This window comes from Poecilia reticulata, linkage group LG1, assembly GCF_000633615.1.
Source record: "Poecilia reticulata strain Guanapo linkage group LG1, Guppy_female_1.0+MT, whole genome shotgun sequence".
NCBI lineage: Eukaryota > Metazoa > Chordata > Actinopteri > Cyprinodontiformes > Poeciliidae > Poecilia > Poecilia reticulata.
In genome coordinates this window covers 28,654,607-28,679,949 of record NC_024331.1, presented here as the reverse complement: position 1 = coordinate 28,679,949, position 25,343 = coordinate 28,654,607, and the positions used below count along the sequence as shown (strand labels likewise).

Here is a 25,343-nt window from a genome sequence, read left to right as displayed (position 1 = left end):
ATATATTTGAAACTGTATAAGAAAACAAAAATATAATTTATTGGCCAAATATGAAAATAAGGGTAAAATATTGTACAGACAGGGCAACTTTAAAAGATAAGATTAAAAACATAATAATACTAAAACGTTATTAAAAATAGCCGTTTTTTCTGTACGGTTATTATTAAAAATAAAAATATAAACTATGAACAAGGCAAACATTTTTGAACATATAGACTACGTCAAATGCTAGTTTACATTTACACGATAAGTTCAGAGCAAAACTATTTCGAGTGAAAATAAAATAACTGCCGTTAATAAAATGTCAGCGTGTTAATATACCAGCATCCAAACTTAGCTCCGTGAGCTAACAGGCTAATGCTAATCGTGTTGTTTTTAAACTCGCGCGCGTTCATTGAACCAGCACGAGCTCAAAAAAGCTCTCGTTAACGCGATAAACACAGAGCTAACACTGTAACACCGGCTCTGTTTACAATAAAACCTTTCTGTATAATACCTGTCTGAGGAGAAGTTACGTCCACGTTGAGAACACGCGCACAGGTTTGGAAAATCACTCATACAACTTCCTGTACTCACTTTCAAAATAAAACTGAATGATTGATTTAAAAAAAAAACCCTAAAGATAAACACATGTTGGAAGAAAATACAATGAAAACATAAAGAACTGGGTAAAACTAAAAAAAAGATACAACTGCTTGTTATTAGGTTGTCTTTGTCACGGGTGTCTGTTGCACGGCGTGGGGGGAATTTAACTTAAAGAAGCGCTAAAACGTTTAGATAATTTCAGTTCTTTTTAAAAAGATAGACGTGATGTAAAGTAGTGAGGAATATATACAAATATAACAGAACTCTGTTGATAAGATTACATTTAGAAGATAGTCTCTACATTTATTTTTAACAAACTGCAAAACTCAAACATAAATTTAACTGCAATACTTAGTAATAATGTATTCTTCTTATTTACTGTTAAGTTACGGTTATCACTTTTAAATTATTTTAAAAACATATTTCACTGGGTTCTGTTGTTACTGCAAGTTTTATTTGAAAAGTAGCAAACGGGTTCCTTCAAGTAGTAAACAGCTGTTTACGTGAACTTTCCGCACGTGTAAAGTACGGAGCACGTGTGATTCATAGCTATGGCAAGCCAATTTGCCATATTTTCTGGTGTGCGCTAGTAACAGCTTGTGGTCGCTTGTATGGCAAGTTAATCGGGAGTGAGCGACCCCTGTGTTGTGCTGCAGAGCTTTCAGACCTCAAATAATGCAAAGAAAACAAGTTCATATTAATTTAGAAACAACAATAACGTAGGGAGTGTTCAGAATGTGCTATATGAGGAGATTTTTTTCTGTTTCGTTACTGCATTATTTTTACAGCTTTTATTTTATTCTGTAGTTTATTGATACATAATTTCAATATTCACTCTACTACAACACGTTTATCTTTGTCCAGAATGATTCAGAGGTAGGTAAAAACGGAAACAGTAGATGGCAGCACAAGGCTTTGTCCTTCTTCCTGAGCTTTTCAAATAGACTAGAGCATCAATGTGAGCTTTTGAACTCTTCACCCAAAACAATCACTCCAATTTGATTGATTTGATTTGTAAATTCCCCCAAAAAAGCTTCATTTTTTCATCACAGACAATGAAAATAACTCTTTTCCAACAGACTGGGTTTTACTCCACATACTGATGGATGTTTGGATGTGGAATGTTCACATAAGTTCTTGAATGGCTGACAAGAAATCTGGATCCAAGAAATGTGTTAAAAACCTTTTTGTTTTATGAGCTCTCTGCTTCAGGACAGCCAAACAGCTGTCAGCCGCAGTTTTAGTTTCTCACTTTTCTAAATATTCATTCTTGACCTTCCTTTGGCTGGATTTCACTGCTGCGTCTGTTGTAAGATGTCCACAGTACTGAGGATGTGACAGCTCTGATTACAGTCATTTGTGTTTCTTTACTGCATGTTTTGTATTACAGAAATTCAAACCATTTAAATTCTGCAGTAAAAGTGTCTCTGTTTTTTCCTTTCTAAGAAATGTAAAATAAATAAATGTGTTATAATACACAGGAAATTCCAGTTGTTTACAATTGTTACAGAGATAATCAGCTTACGCCATGTGGCTGTTTTAGTAAGGCACTGAAGGAACTTTGCTTTCAACAAACACAACGTGACTGAAACGCTTCAAAGCAGCCATTCCCTGCAGGAGTACGGTCAGAATGACATATACGGGCCTGTCAAAAGCTTTACGTCATCTGTAAGAATAGCTGCTCTAGAAACTTAGCAGGAATCATATTTGTGTTCCCCCAAGGAGTTGGGAAATATGCTATTATTGTCCATTCATGTGACTCACCTCTCCAGAATGCTTGAATTGTGCTGGTGTCCCGATCCAAGTGAGTCTGGATAGCAACAAATCTCCCTGATGTACTACATTTGTGTCCTTCTTTACACTGAAGCTCACAAAACTCCTAAATATATTTAGATTTTCTCCAAGGATACAACAGAATGAGAGATTAGAAACTACTTTTGTGTGAATTCAATGATAAAATGAAAAAGTACTCCACGTGATTGAAGAGAGGATTCAAAAATAATGTCATAATTTATTAAAATTCAAATAATCTATGTTGTATTGATGTTGATTAAGTAATAAATCAAAAGGCAAAAACAAATACAAAGCACAACCTTTACCTGAACAATGGAGAAGCACACATCTAGTTAAAAACAATTACACTGTAAAACATTTGAAGGTGGTTTAACTTGAAAATGAAAGTCCACCTGCTGGTGTGAAAATGCAATTTAAGTCAACAAGAAAAGTGTTTTGGTTTTAAATCAGAAGTTAAAGTTCATAAAGTTGATTTAACTTCAAGAGGTGAGTTGTCTAAAGATTGTTTTTTAAGTTAATTAATCTTGAATTGTGAGTTTTAACTTAATGCTGCAATTTAAACCAAATAATTATTTCACAATATGCAAGAAAAAAAACTGCCCTGACCTGGTTAAAGGTCACATTTCTCTGTTATTTTATCAACTTAAAATCACTGCTTATTTTACTTTTGAATAATTTAAATTCGTTTCAAATTGCATGAAAAAATGTATGATCTGATGATGAATTTTATTAAATGTCAGAATGAATTCTGATAAAAAAAATAAAAAAAACGTTTAGTGTGAAAAGGACATAAAAAAGGACATATAAATAAACATTTGCCTTAATAAAACACCAGAGTCAAATCAATGTAACACACATCCATCTCAGGATACAAAAACATAAAATAAAATAAAAAAACATTCTGGGAAATAGTTCCCACTTCTGTCTTTTTCCTCTTTCAGTTTTTTTAGCGCTGACCTACAAACTCCTTTCACAAACTCACACATTGAGGTTAAAAATCTAAAGCTCACTACATTTATTTGACTTAAATAGTAGAAGACAGTAGACACAACTAAATGCGGCCCAAATGTTTCACAGTGTAGAGATCACCGTGACCCAGTTCAACCCATTTCTTTGGCTTCTCAAAACAAAATAATCATGTCTTGTTTTTGTATACACATGCAAAAGTATAAAAATCAACAGATGATGTGACTAATAAATTACCCTGAGCCTGAACTGGACGGAGAAAACCGTTTCCCCTCCAAATCTGAATCCAGCTCTGCTTTCCAGGCTGAAAGGAATCAGCTGCCAAATGAAACTGAAATATAACTAAGAAAAGATTTAAGTCAAAGCTGATCTAATAATAACAACTGTGACCTGTGGCTAGGGTATTTCCATATTTCAGTGATCGAAATGGTATGAGCAGCACCGTTTCTAGGAAATCCTGCTGAGAAGGACGGTTTGTGTCTCATCATCAGATGTCTCATATTTTGTCTTTGATAACAGATGAAGCAGTAAAAGTTGCAGCTGTTGCCTATTGTACCCCTCATGGGTCAGGTTGATATGCACCTGCGTTTCTATGATGTCATACTGTGCAGAAGTTGGAAACTATATCCCCTGAAGCATTTTTCCCTGAAAACAAGTTTTTGACAGGATGATTTAGAATAGGATGTGCTCCAGCACCATTGTTTTAAGGAATCTATTCCTTTTCTGTTGATGTGCATTGTGACTAGTAGTCAGGGAATTGAACTTTATTTCTGGACGTGTTTGTTGGTCATAAAGTTGGCAGATGTTGTTTTTCTTAGTTGGCAAATATTGTTTTTCTTTGTCGTTTTGTCCTTCACAGTCACACAAAAACAGAAAACAGGTGCTGTTTTTCTGTTTTACGGCCCCAATATTACTCATTGTGTCACCAATGACAATGTAAAGTCAACATACCACCACCACTAAACGCAGATTTTCCCGTTTTGATGGGAAATACCGTCCACACAAATCCCAACAAATCCCAATCCCAACTGTGTGTTTTAAATAAAAAGTTCAATTTAGCTTACACATATTAATCTACAGGTCCTATAATTACAGACATATTAGTTAAGTCTCTTTTTGTGCTTTTTGTCTTATTTGTCTCTTATGAACTAAATTGTTTTTTGAGCAACATGCCAGCTTAACTTTAACACGACTCTAACTCTAAAAATTATTACTTTTGACATTAATAATGTTTACTTTAACTTTTAAATTCCTTGTCAATAATTTTTATGAACTAAAGATGTGCATTTGCCAGATTTGAGATTATATTTGTGGCAGGTGAAAATAATTTAAGCACTGGCATTAGTTATTCCATTATCCACCATTTAAATTAAGTATTTGGCATGTTTTTCTTGATTTTTCTCCACACCAGATGTTGGCGGCAACCCAAGTAATCCATAAATACAATAAAATCAGAACAAATAAGTGTAAAAAAAAATTAAATGACACAGGGAGTAAGCAGTGATCACAAGAAGAAAATAATCTGCAATAAAAGGAAGGCAGAGAGCCAAGAAACAAACTAAAATCTGCATTTGTATGATTGGGAAAACCAAAAAGATCTTCACAAAAAGTTCTAGGAGTTGCAAATAACACCAATTACAGTCACTACAACTACATTTCTAAGTTTCCGAATGTTCCAGTTAGTGCTGTTATTCCCTAACTTGGAAGTGGAAAGAACATAATTTCACCAAAAAACAGCCAAGACCAAGTTTTCCTCATAATATTTCTAACAAATGAGCCAATAGAATAATAATAATAAGAGTGAAAGACCTGGAAATAGAAAACAGCTTTTAAAACAATAAGTAAAGCTCTGTATTGTACACACTCTGCACAATACTCCACTGCGGAAGAAAAAGTATGTAAAAGCTTCTTTAAAGTAGATGCAGAAAATATGGACAAGCTATTTCATTTAGTAAAGATTTAATACAATTGAAGCCCTCTTATGACTCTGGGGATCAGGTTTTTACTGAAACTGTACTGCTGTTATATTTCATTGTAGCTTGTAAAGGGTAACGTTATTAGCTAACTCTATTTCAACAAAGAAAATATAAACTTGGCAGAAGAACTGTCACAGTTCTTTGTGCATTCCATTTCAATCTAATCCATGATGTGGAACATTATCATGCATTTCTATTTTTGTAAAACTCTTAATGAACCATGCATACTTAACGACTGAAACACTAATGAGCCATAGACATTTTATCTTCGACTAAAGTTCAGGCATCTTTTCAGGCTCAATGTCTTGTGAAATCCTTCCAGATTTCTGCGACATTCACCTACTTATGGAGCAATCCCAGTTGAAACCATCAATTCAGATGATTGCAGGACATTGCTGAAACATTTACAATTACAAAACTGAATTGACCTTCAGATGCTTGGTTTGCTCGCTCAACAAAAGTATTTCACATGTGCATCAGGTTTTCTCTAGATACATAAGAAAATAAAGAAGTAATTCATATTTCCTTAGGGTCTGCTCAACATATACTTGTACAGTAATAAATCAGATTACATGTTGAGATTAGTCTTGAATATCAGATTAAAATTATCTTTTGAAAGTAACCTTCAAATAAGTATTAAAGGTAATGCTGTAAATGTTCAGGGTTATTTTTGACACAAATGGGACCCCATAGATTACAATGTCAGGCCTTATGTGAATGACTAAGAATGTAAACGAGTTTTAAGGAGTGATTTAAAGTGTTCCAGACTATAGGCAGATCTAATGTTGGACGGTCATTTCCTTTTGGGATTAATAAAGTATTTTTTAATTGATTGGAACTGAATAGACGTCGATGGATCCCTTGCAGCGTGACGTCACTGCTCCTGATGATTACTATCATTAGTTTTAGCTGTCAGGTTGTTGATATAACGCGCTAAATCTTGATTATATTTAAAAGACAAAGGGACGCAGTGCTTTGCTACCAATTGTCAACACTATGACAACTAAAAAGATCAGGATTTTAATGAAGAGAAAAAAAATAGCGAGGGAAGTTTAGGTTAGTCATGCTTGCTTAACTTTGACAGCCGTCACATGTGGATGTGACGTGGATTTGGGTGTTTCAGTAAAGAAAAAAGGCGACATACACACCAACTCTGACAGATCAACAGTAGAGAAGGCGTTTACACTAATCAACCACCGTTGTGTTAGATTAGCGAATAGTAGCTAATCTACCACAATGATCGCAAAAATAAATATCAAGCCTAAAAACTAAAACTGTAACTAAAACTGTTCTATTCTTTGTGTTTGAAATATTTGCGAGTTTTTTTTTTTTTTTTTGTGTGTGCCGATTCCTAAAACAAATAGTGGCGTTGTTGTCAGTTGCTATGGCAATATCTTACGCGCGCGCGTGGGTGTGTGGCGTAGCCCACGCAGAGAGCCAAAAAAAGTGGTTTTGAGTTGTTCTTTAACATTTTTTTCCTGTTACTTTTCCCTTTGCTGTGGCCCACATTAACTGAATCATACCTACATCTCCAGGTTTCATTTATTAAAGTTGTTATGTTCACTGAAACACGTTGTTTGAGCCTTCACGGTGTCCGTAGTTGTCTAGATAAGAGCGCTGAAGAAGCACGCGGCGGAGCGGAGCGGCGAGGAGACGCAGAGGGGAACCGTACCTGATGGGGAAACCCGAATCGACGTAACAACGGAATTGTTCTACCTCTGGATGACATGTGAAAGAATCGGGTTTTTTGACCTCCAGCGTTGTGCGCATGCGCGAAATTTCCAGACGTAAACACTAACGTCTGCAACGTTCAGTTTAAATCAGCCCTCAGTTTCACCTTAAAAACATTTCATCCATTTTCTGCCACGCAAGAACGCATTTATGCGGATTTTTATGTACTTTAAAACCAGGAGGGACCATTAATAGCCTCAGGTTTGTCTCACACATATGAACTTATCAAAATGGCTTGATCCATAAAAACCACTGACATGCACAAAAACCACTTTAATAGGAAAATAGAAAAATAGCTTTCCTTATTAGTAAAGTAGAACCTGTGATTTGTGAGAAGGTCGTAGAAATGTTTCAGTATTAATGTTGATGAAAACTATTTTTTTTTATTATTTTTTTTTCCGGCTTCTGACTCTGTGAAAATACACCACTCATTACAACATCTCTCTAAGCCAAAGTGAAGCAATTATTTTCATATCAGTTCAAATTCCACAAGCGTCTGTGATTGCACGACAAAAAGCGCAGCATTCCAGTTGGTGCACTGAGGAATAATCACACACACACACACACACACACACACACACACACACACACACACACACACACACACACACACACACACACACACACACANCACACACACACACACACACACACACACACACACACACACACACACACACACACACACACACACACACACACACACACTCAGAAGGAGAGAGAGATTAGCTGTCCGTGCACAGGACCTTGACCTGCCTGTTTCTGGGGGGTCTGAGCTATTACTGTTTAGATGTTCTGTGTGTTTGGGTGCTCAATTAATTGCCTAACCAAGAGGTCATTGTTGAGCCATGGATTTGTTGTTTATGTAACTGGGATCTGGAGAGATGCAGAGTGGAAGTAAAAACACAAACCTTATTTTTTTTCTGTAATGGTGGAACACTGTGAGATAATCACGCAAACAAGCCGTAAAATATGCAAAGTTATCCATGTAGTTCACTACTTTCTAAAGCGATACAATGAAAAAACTAATTAGAGAAAAACACAGTTTGAAATGCTGTGCTTAAAGTTAGCTTGACCTGAGACATCAAATGGCTATAAAAGTTGATAAGGAAGCTGTTTTCTTTTTAACATAACTTTTTACCCAATGAAAAACACGTCGGCAGTTATAATATCACGTTTAGGTAAATACAGAACTATCCAGCTGAAAATGGAAAACAAAGCATCAGACTGCAGTCTAAGTTCATCTAAATAAATTAATTTTAGTTTATCACACTCAAAAATAATTATTTACCAGTCCAATAATGATTACATCTTAAGTCAAGTCAAAGTTTATTTATATCGCACTTTTACAACAAACTCAGTTGACCAAAGTGCTTCACGACAATCACATCATCACAGGGAATAATGAGACAAAATAAAATCTGGAAAAAAATAAGACAATTATAAAATTGGTAGAAAATACCAATACATAATAATATGAATAAAAACACTCTCAGCAATTCATCTCCCCAAAAAGCCTGAATCATTGAAGTGTTAATGTTCCCTTTTTTCAAACTGGAAGATTTGTCAAGATAAACATTTATTCAGCTCTGATGAAAGAAAATTACACTTCAATTAAGAATCCATGGAAACTGTAATTAAACTAATAAAACACCAAACCTACTATTTATACAATTTATATATATTTACTTACCTAATTTAGCAGAAGACAAACAAAAAACTAACACAGCTTTTTAGACTAAGATGAGAAAGTTTGGAAGAAAGCAGAAAATGAAGCCAAAGTTCATAACTAAGTTTTCTTTCATCAGTTTTTGCTACAATATAACAGGAATAAAAAGAGACGTCTGTGGTCTGAATCTGGACTATTGGCTCAGTTAATAATCTGACTGGATTACCTCATGTGCTAAATCATAATCCTGTTTCTAAATTCAGTTTACAGGTCCGGCTGAAATATTCCTGAGACTGGAAGTTATTTTCTAGTTCGTTCAGTCATTTATCTTGATTGTTTCATTTTAAAAAGTCACCTTAAAAAGAAGTTCATAAGGTGACTTTGAGCAAATTTCCAAGGCAAAACTGGAATCTTGAATAATAACAATAAAAGTTTTGGGAGAGGAATATCACAGTCGGTCAACCCATATTCTTCATAATCCACTAGAGAGTTAAAATCTTAACAGATCATCACTGCAGATGACAAAACTATGAAACAGTTCAAAACATTCGACTGAATAAATATTCCACATTTCAGAGTTTAATCTTCACAGTTCCAACTAAACACAAATTCATTCAAAAAAGAAACTTTGACAGGATTTCATACAAAGTAAAACCTGGTGAGGTCATAAAAACATATTTTCTGAGAATCAAGGAAAGCATTGTTTTCCCGTTTTTCTAGGTGAAAGGTCAAACCTGATTCATTAAGTGTATATCAATTCTTATCCCCTTCGATATATTTTATTTTGAAGGGTATGAGACATTTATTTGACCATCCAACAGGCAGTAAGATGCAACTATGGAAATGATTTATATCACGTGTCAAACACAAGGTCAGGGGGCCAAATCCGGCCCGCCACTGCTTCTTATGTGGCCCTCTAGACTCTAAAGAGACACATACACAGAACCGTCAAGGCAACACTGTGCTTAAATTTTATTTTATGAATCAAATCAAAGCAGTTTTTATTTTGTTTACTGCCAAATTACATCAATCAGTCCCTCCACTTTCCTGTGAATTATTGTGGAAATTCATGCAAAATCAACAAATCCCTGCACTTTTTGGTGCTGATGCAGAATTGCGACTTTATTGCAGATTTCTGGCAAAAATGGTGGAAAATATTGGATCCAAGTGACATTTTACTCCCACTTGCAGGTTGATGTTTCTTCTACGAAACAGCTACCTCAGCATAGCATGATGACAAGTTATAATCATAATGACAAGTAATAAAAAGTCACATCTCATACACAAGTGAAAATATTTCTAAATTAGTACCACAAACACTTTGATTTTTATTACAAAATATCCCAGAAACAATCACAAAATCCTGGAGGGACTGAAAAGATGTTCAATATCATTTAATTTTAAGAATTTATTTATATTTTAACAGCTTGTTAACGGGTTTTAGCAATAGATTCTGGCACAACTGTTCGTTTAACAACATTCATGATCTTGATTTGGCCCAAAATGAAATTGAGTTTGACAATCCAGACTTAGATGTTTTAAAAATCAGAAATTATATTAAATTTTGCAAAACAAATGATCACCCTAATCATACAATATAACAGTTTAAGCAAAATGTCTTTACCTAAACTTTTTTCTTTAGTTTCAGACAAAATAAATGGGACCACAAAAACATAAGTGAATTGTTTAATTGTTTAATTTTCACATACATTTCTATACACAATCATCTTTGAAGGCAGTACTGAAAACTAATTAAAACCCCCCAAAAAACATTTTTTCATGACTCTGCATGGTATATGACATAGTTAAAAAAAATGAAACCAAAGAAAAAATGAAACCAAAGACATGACACAGATCCAAAGCTCCAAACAAGCAGCCATTATTCAGGTCATTGACCTGCTTCCTTTGACCCGGGCTAATTAATGTCGTCTAACTGTCAACCAGCTAACAAAAGGAGGCTTATCTCACCCATAACAGGCTTTCCTCATAATTAATTATTGCATGTGTGTGGGAATACAAACTGGAGATGTTATTTTTAAATTAAATTTCACACCTAATTACCGCTTTCCATTTGTCACATGCAAAACATTTGAAAATGGCCTCAGTTTCCTTACCAAACTACTCCAGCTTTCAACTTAAATGTGGTTTATGTGTAAAGAACTACGACATATGTGGTTTTTTTTCAGTTTTATGATCATCATCATACCTTTGTTGAAGGTATTTATGTGTATTTTGACTGTAAAAACAGCAACATTCATAAATTATCTTGAAAATAAACAATAAAAATCAATCTACTTTTATAGTACTTGTTTAAAAAATAAGCGAACCCTCTAACAACTTTAAACGTAGTAATCATTAAACCTTCATGTTTCTCTTCAGATGCAATCCCCACATTTCTTTTTAAAGATGTTTTTTACTCAGTCGAACCATCAGCTCTTTATATCAAGAATAATGGTTTTATCCCCATGTGGTCCCACATATATTCAAGCTTTCAGCACTAAACCCACGGATTTAAAGAAAAAACAGCAAAAAACACCTCAACCTCCACAGTTTGTTTTAATTTCAGGACAATCCAAATTCTCATTCCATTCAAAAATATTGTCATAAATAAATGCAAACACTTTTGATGCTTTCATCTTTGAGGAAAGTCAGGGCTTTTTCAGTATCAGAAGCTTTATGTGTTTATCTAAAAGCAGTTTTCATGTGAAAATGACAATAATTTCTTGTTGAAACTCCCAGTTTTGTTCGTTGACTGTCCATATTAGACAAATTTAGACCTTTAGAATATTATCCATGTGGAGAGTTGAAAACCTCAGTCTTGAGGTTTGACCCAGGAGTCGACGCGATTGTTAAACCTTGTCGATTGTTTGTAGTTGACTAATTCTGTCAAGAAATGTAAATGAGGCATTGGCTCTAAATGGGACAACCTGACTAAATAAAGTTAAATAGATAAATTGTTCATTAATCTGTGTTTAATTGTTCCACGGTGGAAAAAAAATCACAAAATGTATTGCCATTCACACCAATTAGTGTATGTAGACATGATAATGTTTCCATTGAAGATAACATTAGTATTTTAGCTAAATTTAGCTTTTGAACAGGTGTAATGAAGGTCAACATGCTAGCGATAGCCGTTATGCTAGCAATGAGGCTGTGCACCAGGTCAGCATCGATACATCAGAGGACACAAGACAGCTGCTATTAATACCAGCTGTAAATGCAAGATGAGTCTAATTATTTAAAAATTAAAACAATTTAAACTTCTTGACAATAGAATCTCAGACAAGTTTGAGCTTGAAAGTTTTGCCTTCTGAATGGTTGTGTGAAGAGACATTTTTTAATAAGTCTGCTTTGATTTTAATGTGTGTGTGTGTGTGTGTGTGTGTGTGTGTGTGTGTGTGTGTGTGTGTGTGTGTGTGTGTGTGTGTGTGTTTGAGCGTGTGTGTGCGTGTGTTTTGCAAATGTGAGCATTTGTTTATGTATGTTGTAGTCCTGTGGAATGCTGGTCATGCTGAAGGACTTCATATCCCCTAACATGTCTGCAGTGTGGCCCCTCACAACACATTATTCTTCAATAACAAAGTCTGCTAGACTTGTAGATGGAGCATGACCCCCTACACAGAGGGAAGTTTCCATTTCTCCACTGCATGCATGCATGTGTGTCAGTATTACATTTCTCCTCAAGGTCTGTACAGTAACTCTCTCACTTTGTAGCATGCTAGGCAAATGTTCTTTAGCTGAACCTGCTTACATTCTGTTGTTTATACTTTTACTCATTAGGAAGAGAAGTGATGAAGTTTTCTGATTTGTGAAGATAAACTGCTTCTCTGTCCTCTAATCAACTGCAGAAATTCTGATTTTAACAAAGCAAAGATCAAATATGTTCTGGAAAAAATGTTTCTTGATACCAAACTAGTGATTTACTGGGTTATTAGATGAATAGAGAGGCAGATTATTTCACTTACAGCACAGGAAAAACTATCTTGTGTAAGTGAAATAATTTGCCAATTGAACAAGAAGTTTCTCATCAATATTAAGGAATTATTGACTTAAAACTAGTTCCTGTATCTTACACACAAGTTTGTTTTTCCTTATTATACATTTAAATCTGACTGATTTATTTAGTTACTTTACGGAGTATTTTTTACAACACTGTACTTTTTACTTTTACTTGAGTAATTTTATAAAATTTAGAATAAAAAATACTTTATTATTACTCCCAAAGGGAAATTAAATGTTGTTGTAACCCATTAATTTAGATTCTTCAAAGAGTAATGAAGGTGAATGTGATGGCTGTGCAGGAAGGATCTTCTGCAGTGGTATTATGAAGTATTATGAAGTATTTTTAGTCTTGAGTAAAATTTCTGTATTTCTACCCACTGAATGAAAAACAAACATGTTTTAACAAAAAATTCACTAGAAACAGACACACACCTGCAGTTTTTGTTAAAGTTTCATACATTTTTATTGAGAAACATTTTTTGAAAATTTTTCTGTTATTTTTGTCACTTATATGAATTATTGTAATCTTTATCGTTAAAATACCAACATTTTCACTTAACTTTATATTTGGTTTGACTGATTATGTCACTTTTTGAATATTAAATAACTTCTAATGTGATCAGTTTTCAGTACTATAACAAATACTTTATTCTTGGATGGCTACTTTTTTACTTTACTTGAGTAAAAATATGTTGAAGTAGTGCTACTCTTACTTGAGTACTACTTTTGGTAACTCTGCCCACCTCTGAGCGAATCAAACCGAACATGTTGGGGAGTATTTTCCTCCATCTGTCCTCTTGCTGTTTAAAAGGGGGCCCCACCTTTGGGCTCTTATTTTGAAGGCACATGCGGTTGGTTTTTCTGCGATAAATTGACGCGACAGTCTCCGCTGACCCTGCGGATTTATCTGTTTCCATATGACCGGGCTTCCATCCGCAGCGGCTCCCATACACATGCTGCCGGCCCTCCGCGGAGCAACAATTGGACCTTGACAGCGAGAGAAAGAGGAAAGAGAGGGAGCGGGGCCAAATGTGAGAGGCTGATCAGCCGCAGCGGCGCACATTCAGACTTAACAATCTCCCTCTTTATGCGCCTTGGATCACAAACTTGCGCAGACGTCTTATAAACATGCACCTTTTGGGAATATCTCTGTTTCTGGCATATTTGCTCTACACTAACCTGGCGAGCGACTTCAGCCACAGAGACTATGATGATGAGTACGCGGAGCAGGAGCCGATGGACGAGCCGGTGAGTTTAGTTGGAGGAGAAACTTTGTCTGTGCGTGAAATTTGTAGCGCAGTTGGCCCACTGTGGACCCCCACGCTCCATCATGTGCTCACTCATAATCCCAGAGCTTTTCTTTGTGGAGTCTCACTGTGGGAGAGCAGAAAGTGTTGGCATGATTTCAGTTTGTGAATGCTGAATATTTCTTTTTTTTTGTTTGAATAACAAAACATCTGTGCTTCTTGTTCTGATTCTCTTCTTTTATCACTCAAAACGGCCTGGTTTTTGTCACAGATTTATTGAAATATTTTTTTTCCCCCCCAAACACTCAGCAGACCTTTTCAGGGAAACGATGCAATAACTGGTTCAGTGGACTGGAAGTGATGCTCAGTGGGATTATGCCTCTACTGTCCAACTGAGAAAGCAGTAGAAGAAGAAACTGTGGCTCTTGGGTTTATGCGTGTTTTGGTATTTCTCATCAGACACCAATGATTAAAATAACAATTATGATAGTAATAATGATTAACTTTCACTTAATTGGATAAAAATCCTTGCTGAGAGCTGCAATCTGCAGTTTACAAGTATCAAAATGTACATTTTCCAGTCAGAGAAATAGATTTGTTTAGTTTCAAAATCATAAAAACAGGTTATAAAGCACGCAGCTATCAAAATCAATGTTAATAAACAAACATAAATGCCATAGAAACAAAGATGCAGAAAATCTGTTAAATATGATTAGAAATGTAAATTTATTTAGATTTTCTGTTTATGAGTGCAATAATAAAATCCCGGCTGGAGGTGATGTTTGTACCTGCACACCTCCAAGGTGTTGTTTCAAGCATCTAATATGTTAAATATAGGCAAACAAGCATGTAAATGAGGATAAAATGTTCTTTTGTCAATATGTATTTTGAAATCTCTCCACTTCCATGTTTGGGTGATAACGTCATGGGATGAAGCGTTATTTTGCTAGTCAAAGTTGATGTGTCAAAAATGTAGAAAATTCACCTTTTTCATGGCTAGTGATTTAATTTGGACTCTTTTTCTATGTTATTTGCAGCAATTGTGTGTCTACATTTCAGAAGCTGTTGTGTTAAAAGTGCAGACAGCAAGTCTGTTAAGAAACTTTTTGTCAATATTCTTAGTAACACACATTCTCTGCCTTCTTTTTCTAACATATGTAGCAACAACAGATACCCTTTAAGTTAAAGTCCATGTTTTAATCTTGTTTTTAAAGCGGCTGCTTTAAAGGTCCGAGACAAGCAAAGTAAAGTCGGGTCTACTTACATGATGCAACTGAGATAATTCCAACTTAAATAAATAATATAAAGCCATATAATTTAGCTATATTGAAGTATATGAATCAATCCTCTGTTAACTTAAATAAACTTTGACCATTTTTAGTTTATTTACCAGGTTTTTTTTAACAACAGTTCATTTCAATTACAGTCAAATTCAGACTCATTATAACTAGAGCTGCACAACATATGGAATTGCAATCATCAGTTTAAATGTATGAACTATTGTAAATCATAGCTTGGATGCATCTTTTGTTAGGCTATAACATTCCCGAATTCCTGGAATGTATTTGACCGGTTGGGTGGACTTTAAAGTCCAAAGAAAGTGGTGTGAATATCATGATGATGGAAAAGAAAGAGAAGAGTGTGGAAAATGTGGCTTAATTGCAGATGATGTCATCAGTTTCATGTTTTCCCTAATTTTACCCGCTTGAGTCTACTTAGGATGGATTTCAGTACCGCTTAATTTATTTTTAAAACCCGGATAGCCGCATAACTCTGGGAAGAAATAATATGCAGCCTGGTGCACAAGGTGGTGGTTACTTCAGGTGTCAACAGGTAATCTAAAACTCAGCACAGGAAGAACCGTTATGTTAGAACAAAACAGAGGTCAAGAAGACAAGCTGCTGAAAGAGCAACGTTTTGTTTTTTCATCTAAATGGAAACTGAAACCAGGAGAAATCTCATCACAATCAATTTTCCAATTGTAACAAAAGCCAGGACAGATAGTTTCTATTTTTAAAAAATTGTTGTTTTGTTTATATTGTTGCCTAAAACAGGATGTAGCCTGTTGTATCCTTTAGCCACCACAAGGGGGAGCTGCAGTCCCCATCAGCTTCCACTATGTCTGCTGTAAAATCCCTTTACAAGGTCAAACAATGCAGTAAAAAGCAGCTAAAAGGGTCAGAAGATTTTTTTTGTTTACATTCAGAGACACGTGTGAATTTCTTTTGGAGAAAAAACAGAGTTTTGCTTTGGTCTGATGTTAAAGCTGCCTTAAAGGGTTAGGGTTAGATAAGCTGCACGTCTTGGATAATTTGTGCTTTTCTTATCACGGCCCTTCTGATCCGTTCAGTCTGTTCTGGTTCATCTGAAGTCTTGTAAGTGAGTTTCAACCAGAGATTTTCACAAGTCAGTTTCTCCAAATCCAATTTAGGTCTCGAGTCTCTAATGACTGACATTAGAAGTAAACATTTCAACACTTGTTGAATCCACAGCATCTAGGTCAGGTCTTTTCCTGCATTCCAAACCTGTACTACTTGTCCTTTGGCCTAATATAAAAAAAAAATTCTTTTTTTGCAACAACTGTTAACAAGTTTATTGTCCAGTTCTTCATTATATATGGTACTAAATATTGCTTCAAGTTCTTATGTTTAATTTTGTGGTATAAATTACAACACACTGAATGAGAACAAAGCTTAGAAAGTAATTCAAAGAGCTTCCAAATTCTGAATGAAAAGAACAGGAAAGTGCTTTTATTTTTTAAATATTCAGATGGAAGGGTCCATGCAATGTTGCAGCTCAGGCTCAGGAGTTGGTTACATTTATTTTTGTTTCTGAAACCATCCAAAGTTGGTTAATAAAGCGTTCAGTAGGAGAGCAATCTGAATGAAGCTACATCTAATATGGACAGATTATGAGCCACAAACATCCCATAATAATCCACCCATAAGGTCATTCTTTCATAGTAAAACATCTGCAGCAGCTGGAGCTTCCTTTCACTCGGCATGCAAATAAATGACTCAAGTCCTAGACCAAGAGTCCAAGTCAAGTCTCAAGTCTAAGTTGAGTTCGAAATTGTTTATTTTTGTGACTTAAAAGCAACTTAAGTACGAGTCTTAAAGTCAGGTTTTCATCTGGTAGTCCGGTAGACTCGGTTTGATTGGGACCAAAATTGCAACATTTGTTCCATTTTTTAGCTGTTGCGGTTCACTTTCAAACTAAACCTTTTGTTAAATCTGTTCCCCCCCTGGCCTGTGGTGGCGCTGCACCAAGAACTACTGAAGGAAACTACATGAAAATATCTGAAGAAGACAACTTTCTTCTTCGACAAAAATGGAGTTGCTTCAAGTCTTTGCGGTTGTGGGATTTCTCTTTTGTCTTTGTCAAGGCGACCAGGAGCTGTTTCTCTTGCTAGCACTCGACTTGCCTGTTTGTTTTGGTTGTATTTACCCAGAATGCCCTGCGCTGTCATCCGCGGTCACCAGTCTGCTTGGCATTCACATATGCATTCAAAGACCATCACAGTTCACTTTAGCTGAACCGAGACTGAGGTTTGTAAACGGACCAGAGTTTGCAATTTTTTGGTCCGCATCAGCGTTTGATTCACATCTCCCCAAGTGAACCGGACTTTCTACAAAGTGGACTTGGATTAAAGTGAACCAAACACGTCTGGCGTGAATGCACCCTCTGAGTTCAACCACTCAAACAAAAGGTTTAACCTTATGCTGAAAAAAGATACAGATTAAAGTGAATTAAATTAAACTTTGCATGATGGAGCTCAAGTGAGGAGGGAACATCCTGGCAGTGGGATGTGTGTGTGTGTGTGTGTGTGTGTGTGTGTGTGTGTGTGTGTGTGTGGCTGGGTGGGCTGGTGGTGGTGATGCAGGATTAGGAGGGGGTCTTTTCAAATTAGTCAGTGAAAAGAGCCAACAGAGACAGGTGTCACAAGGGTCAAGTGGATGTGTGTGTGGGGTATGAGTGTGTGAGGCAGAGCAAGCCAAAAGGAGAAGATGAGTGTTTCTATTTGATCACAGTAGAGTCCTAATTGGGATGATGAGTTTCTTTCCTGCCTTTAAAGTTCTCCTTACTGAGGAATTTCACCGGATCATCCCTAATGTCAGAGGGAAAACTCATGTAAGCAGCTGCCAGGTAGTGTGTGTGTGTGTGTGTGTGTGTGTTTTATACGGCTGGTACTTCATGTAACAGGATGAACGTAATGTTCTTCTGTGTTCGTCTCAGATCCAGTAAGTTGACTTCACAACTCAGGTTCACTATTTATGCTAACAAAAGAGGAAATAAAGTTGATAAAATACAATAAATAACCCTAAACAAACTACAGAGCAGCAGCTCCAAATGAGCAGTTAGCAGCAGCAGTTAACAGTTGTGAAATGAAACATAGCTAAAATATACAGCATGAATAATGATAACGGTTAAAAACATATACAAAACGTAGCTAAATTGCTGCATATGGTTAAATTAGTCTAAAACATATGTTAAACTATAATACTTGTAAAGAAAACACCAACAGTAGTTAGACGGCAATAGAAAAAAGGGGGAGGAGCTGTCGGTTACTGGTTGCTATGGTAACCACCAACCGTCAAGAGCATTGCAGCAGAACTTAAATCATTAGTAAATGTCTGGAGAAACGACTTCTTAACCGAACAAAATAAATTCAAAGAATAAATAGGCACATTTTGACAAACTTTACATTTATAATATTGTTAAAATAAACCCTGCTACATATGTATTTAGACAAAAAAAAAAACGACAGAAATTTTTCAGAAAACATGCAGATGGCTCCAATACGGTTTGCAGTAACTTCACGTTGATGCCTTTCCTCTGATCTCTACTAAGGGGTTAAATCTGCTGCCCTACTGGAAATGAGGAACATTCCCTCAAAGCATTGACCTCATGTTGCCTAGCAAATGCTTTGAAACTTGGTCTGATTTTTTTTAAGTTAGGCGCCGTAAAGTCATTATTGGCTATACAGCAGCTGCCTAATGTTTAGCATCAAACTGAACATTTTTATTTTTGCTATACTCCCCTATTAATTGAAAGAAATACCATTTAAAACATATTGAGTTTAACCGACAATAGAATATGAATTGACATTGTTGGCTGTATTTTTGTTGCATATATTTGAGGTTGTGAGGTAGTTTGTAGGTTTTGGAATGACTTTCAATGTTATTATTGAGATTAAGATGTTATTATTTCTGTTAACAGACAGCTATTCAATGTTTGTTCTGGACTGATCAAGTAAACCTTGAGAATTTGTAATAAATCAGTTGTTTTATGCAAAACCTTTTCACTCAGAAACTTCAGCTGATCAATTTCTGGAAGATGCAGATGTACATTTAAGTCTGACTATTATTTTCGATGAATCGTTCAGAATGCTTTCTGCTTATTTCTGACTTTTTTTTTGGGAGAATGTCTTAACAAATGTGATTTAGCTGCCAACCTTTTAAGATTTGATTTGGCCTCAGATTTGCCTCTTGTGCAAATGTTGTGACTTTGCCAAATATTTTAGCGCTGTTCTTATCTCTCCACTTTGAACTACTGTATTTTTCAGCTTTTGGTACTGCTTTTCTCTGACCAATTACCTCTTTCTGCCTCAGATATTGGCTTTGAAAAATCAGTTATACACTATTAAGATTTACTATGAAAGGTGATAGCTACAAATAATTTCATATATTATGCAGTTCACTTCCTCGCTTTGGCATATTTATCAGAACACTTTATCAGAACACTTTATCTTTGGTATTTGCTGATGTGTTGCACATTTCAAGGTTGTAGTTGCCAGAAAGGCAGGAAATTATCCCATAATGTCAAACACAGTCTATTTTTATGCTATTACTTAAATTTGTGCTTTTCTTGTCAAATGGAGTAATCTGTGGAATTTCAAAGCTGCAACAAGAAGGTGGAGCTTGTAGACTTACATAAGTGCTTTTCAAATCAACAATGGATTGAAAGTCAATTTCCTGTTGAGCATTTTAGAAAATAAAACATGCTGACTTCCGAGAGTAGCGGTTCTGTTTGTTGGTTAACCTCTGTACCATTAAAGATATATTAACCCTGTTAACATTAATGTGCTTGTTAAAATCTTTTAAATTACCAATTTTGGCAGTAGTTCAGATATTTAAAACAAAAATATATATTGTGTTGTTTTTGTATAGCTCACTTGTCTAATGTAGAAAGTCAATATGTTGCCAATGATCCGATTAATTTTATATTCATGAATGAAAAACAGAAAAATACAGCCCCCTCCATGTGGGTATGGTGTGAATCACTGATTTTTGAGCAAACAAAGTGTGGTTTGACTCAGTGCTTCTGTGTTGCCATGTGCTTTGTGAATTCAAAGCAGAAACACAGCAAAACAAGAATTTAACTCAGATTTTGCTAGAATGTTGTGATTATTCTAGTTCCTTTTTATTAGATCAGTCTTGTTTCTGTTTTACTTTAGTTCAGTCCTTCCTTAGTGATGCTAGTTAATAATGTTTCTTAGGTCTAGTTAGTCTTTTGTGTTATTTTATATGCAATGTTAAACCATTTTTGTGCAAACTTCAGATATTTCTCTTCTTCAGCACATCTAAGTCAAGTAATTTGGTCATTAACAGGACTAGAAAAGATGACATGTTGGGCCAGTGACTGGTGGTACACTCACTATGAGCTGATCCTGTAAACCCTCACAGACTTTAAGACCAAGGTGCTGCTGTACTCAGCATCACACTAACTCCATCTTGTTTTTTCTTTTTCTTCTAATCTCCAAAATGCTTCCAGACCTCAACCATTTGATTGTATTTTCTTTCCAGATTTACAGCCAAGAGTGCAGCAACGTGCTCCGGAGTCCATTGGACCTTCTTTTATACAGACAGTGCTGCTTTTGACTCATTTCTATAGTCTACTTCTCCTTTCATAACATATATTAGGAAGTATTTCATGGATTCAAGAATCTGTGTGTTCACACGTCTAAAAACATGCAAAAAAATAGCTTCGATGTAGCATCTGGTGCCATTTCTCACTGTTTCTTTAAGCTCCAAGGTGATTAAGCAAACAGAACCCCAACAACCTGAAAGAGTTGAGTTTGTGGTTCAGATAAGAAGCAGAATCAACAGGTGATCTCATTTTTGGTGCAACTGAAAAACAATCTTCTGACAGGATGAAGGGTTTGTTTCAGGCTTTCTCCTGACCTCTGGTCAGACATTGAAGTTGCTCTATTTATGATTGTTATGGATACAAAAGCATAAAACAGTTTAAACATTATTCTTGCCTTTTTTTCTGGTGTCCTCAGAATTTATTTAGTTTCTTTGATAATTAAAGCCTGCCTGTTGTAGTTCATAATTCCCTCTTCTGTTGTATATCACACACTTAGTCATTTTTATGTTCTTATGAAAATCAGTTCTATTGATCTCCCTTCACATCTGTCTGGGGTTTTATTGTTACACTTCAAGTGAAAAACTTCAAAGCAGAGGATGCAATTGTGACAAAACAGTATAAACAAGTTTTTTAAGTTACATTGTTGGAGTTACCAGCAGCAGCAATATTTTAAAATGGACATGAAGAATCTTTACCTGAAAAATGTTTGGGAACCAATTCAGCTGCGTTGGCATTGTAATTGCGACCCAAAAAGAGTTTGATATGGACGTCTGATATGACTCAGAATCAACTGAGCAGACTTCAAGTGAATATTTTGATGACAGGACAAAACTCTTAAGATCAGTTAAGCATCAAATGCATCTATAGTCACTGCAAACTAATTAAATTACATGCCTGGTAAAAACCAGCCCCATGTTTTTCGCTTTGTATCACTAACATTTGGCCCTGATGTATGTAATGTGCCTGTTCGTGCTAGGAAGAAATTCACTTCCTCTTCCTTCGCTGACATTGCTAAAACTACAGGCAGACTGGAGTCTTAAAACAACGCAGAAAATTAATGTCATCATTCACAACTTTTGCTGTTCACCGATTGGCCCGGTAGAAATTCTACTGGAGGAATCCAAGTGAATGGTATAAAGTTAACATTTCCTGAAAGGAGATGAGAATCAAGCCAAATTGTGTAGGAAAGCGACATTACGCTGAATGTGTATGTAATGAATATACATTTACCCATATAAAGCATAATGACTCCAACTTGTGGTAGATTGCATCAATTAGCCACTGACTTTAGCCATGATGTCATTTTCTTCACCAGGTTCTATATAAAAGCTTCTGTGTAATATCTTGATTCTGTTTGCATTTCCCTCTTGGTCTCTGTCTTTTACTTATTCCCTGGATTCTTTCCTCTGCATTTTGTAACTTTATTCCGTCTGTCTGCATCTGAAATCGGTTGGTGTAATCATTGTGAAATAATCCTGTTTGGAAAAAATGGCATCTGGAGCAAATATAGACTAAATAGCTAAAAACTAAAGCTCCAGTCCTTAGGAACTCATTCTGACCTCTCAGGATTACCGCAGACCTTTCTGACTTTCAATGCTCTTTGAACTCAAAGTATGCGAGAGCTCATTCATTCATGTTTTGACATGTGAAGGTTAACCAATGGTGCTGGACCCTCCAAAGACTGACCCGTAGACCTCACTAGGTTCTGGGCTCTGTGTGTCTGAATGGGAGGTGTGGAGAAGCAGTGAATGAGAGAAACTGGGAGAAAGCTGATCATTGTGCTTTCAATGTCCATAGTGAAGTCAGATTTTCAAAGCTGAGAGGCTTAGATGCATTTTTCTTCTAAATACCTTCAGATTTTGCATATTTTATAGTGTTTGCATTAATTGGATTTATTTTTGTAATTTCAATTAGCACAATTCCTTGGTCAATGGAAACACAGATAGTGTAAACTGTAGCTTCAAGGCTCCTGCATACTTAATTCGAAGTGCCAAAATTGGCTCCCAGTGATGTACAGACATGCGACGAAGATTGCATCATTTTGTTTGCAAGGAACCATTTGCCTATCGAACTCGACTCCAGACCCTGGTTGTGATATTTCACCAGAGCTGCGTGTTGTGTGACTGATCAGCAGTTTGTTGCAGAAATATACTCAGATAGAAATGTTGATATTTTGCCTCAACTGGTCCGCTTCCACTGAGGGCCGGAAGATATGGCTGAAAAACGTATCACGATATAACCATTTCAGTCAATATTGATAATTATTGCTTAGATGTTTTGCTTTAAATATCTGAAATCCTGCCAAACTGGTGGGGTGACTTTTCCTGTTTCATCCACAATTTTCATGCCAAGCTTTTATTTAATATTTTTACAGTTGTGAGGCATGGTGGGCAAATTACCCTACAGGTTGTTGCTAGGTAACCAAAGAGTGAGTGAGTTGCTAGGTAACCAAGGAGCAAGCGAGTCAGTTGATTCTATCTACCTAGCTTAGCTCATTTTGAGAGGGTGAGCAGCTGAAGTCTTTGCTAGGTGGTTCAGTGAATATTAAACACTATCAGATGTATTATCTATTGATATTGATCATGTCTATTGCGATATATATTCTTATTGATTCATTGTTCAGCCCTATTTCTACTGTCTGTTGTCACTGTCACTAAGGTTCGGTAAATAGCAACTCTAATAATAAGACTGTAATAATAATAAAACACCAATATTTCCATGATTTTCCATGTTGTGTGTTCAGATTTGATGTTCTGCATTCCTTAGTCGGGGGGAGCAAAGTTGAAAAGTGGCATAGGTCGGTGAGACTTCTCAATCATCATGAAGAGGAGGAAGAGATGATTTAAAGAGGGACTGAGTGAGTTTTGAAAGAAACCAGAATCGGCATGAATTAAGAGCCATCAGAGTTAAGAAGAGCTCTGACAGTGTGGGAAAATGTTGGGGATTTAGAGTAGCAGAAGGAAATTGACCACCAGGGATCCTTTGTTGAAACCAGGGAACAAGGGCAGATGTGACGTAACACATCCTTTTCCTTAAACTTACACAACAGTTTCATTAAAGCCGCTCATTAGGGGTTATTGCAGTTAAACATAAGAGATCAGCTGTAAGACAAATATTGTGACATGCCAAAAGGATCGCGATGAAATGTCACAAAAAGCCAGAATTCAACCTCTGGGTTTGAATTCATGAAAATGTAACAAAAAAGATTGATCTCCTCTCTCCCTATTTGCATCAGTCTCATGGTCTGCCCTTGTAAGTCACAACTTGTTTACTACTGGGAGACGTTTAAACACCCCAGCCATGCTCATAAAGAAGTTATCCAGCAGCGACTGTAAAACAAATACATCCGTGATGGATTTTAAACTCTAACACTGACAAAGACGGAGAAAGAAAACACACCACAGGGTTTGAGCCGGTTGTTTGGTGAAGAAAAATGCAGCGGTTAGCGACTTCACATGCAAATAACTGCACTCAGCACAGTGCACAGATTATTCACGCGAGGGTTTCCATATCCATTAAATTTCAAGGAAAATAGGTGATTCTACATCCAAACTGTGATATTGAAGTTTATCTTGTACAAGAGTACATATTTTATGTGTAAATATCTAATGTTGTTACAACCTAATACAACAGTTTTTAACCTTTCTTGAAACAGTTCAACAAAAAAACAAAACGACAGAAATCTCTCAACTGAAAGTGTGTTTTGCTTGAAAATGAAGTTTTTATCCATCCACAGTGTTTCTCCTGAGCCTCATTGAGATTTTCACCTCAGCAACAACATATTTAGGTATTTATGCATAAGCATCCCTTAACCACCGCAACCATCGATCAGTTTGAGTGAGTGAATTCTCGTTGGAGTCATTAAAACCAATTTTAAAAATATATACAATCAATATTAAATTAGCAGCATATTTCCCTGTTAGGGGTGCAGACTGCTGTTGATTGCTTATTTCTGTGTCCTAATGCCTGTTTAATATCCCCTAAATGCATGAAGTCTGAAACATTGTTTGTTGTATAGACTAAAAACACGTTTTCACTGGAAAAACAGCAATGGTAAGACACATTTTAACTGTTTGTTGAAGGGATTTGTTATCTCCCTCATACTTTGGTGTGGAGTGCCATGACATGTTGTTGAAACAAATTTTGCTGGACGATAAATTAGTGTGATAAATTATAATGTTGTTGTTTTGACACCATTTTTAAGTCGTATAACAACAATGGCATAATAGAAGTTCGCCTGCTCAAAGCCCGATAAGCTTACATTTTGTAAACAACACATGGCACTGGAATTGGAAGATTTTTAAAATATTCAAAATAAAAACCAAACACAACCGAAAATATAAATAAAGTGGATTGTGAAGTCTCTGTAAAAAAACAAAACAAAAACAACAACAAAAAACAAACAAATTGAAACTAAATTTTTGGAATTGATGAGAATATATTAATGGTTTCATAAGGTTTTGCTACATAATACCATTCATGCAGCGCTTACAGTTGGGCTTT

At 35.8% G+C, this 25,343-nt stretch overlaps 2 protein-coding genes across 3 annotated transcripts in view; one reads left to right on the top strand and one right to left on the bottom strand.

Annotated features, from left to right (window-relative positions):
- naf1 (nuclear assembly factor 1 homolog (S. cerevisiae)) overlaps positions 1 to 598 on the bottom strand; it is a 6,303-nt gene extending 5,705 nt beyond the window's left edge. Inside the window, exon 1 of one of the 2 annotated variants that reach the window (XM_008419335.2) lies at positions 497 to 598. The gene's annotated coding sequence lies outside the window, so the exon portion shown is untranslated. The remainder of the gene's footprint in view (positions 1 to 496) is intronic. The other variant, XM_008419349.2, reaches the window with a different exon arrangement.
- A 13,048-nt stretch (positions 599 to 13,646) lies between these two features.
- Positions 13,647 to 25,343, top strand: part of vegfc (vascular endothelial growth factor c) — a 42,221-nt gene continuing 30,524 nt past the window's right edge. Inside the window, exon 1 of the mRNA XM_008419325.2 lies at positions 13,647 to 13,971. Within this exon, the coding sequence (XP_008417547.1) occupies positions 13,852 to 13,971 (120 nt within the window). The 5' untranslated portion in view covers positions 13,647 to 13,851. The remainder of the gene's footprint in view (positions 13,972 to 25,343) is intronic.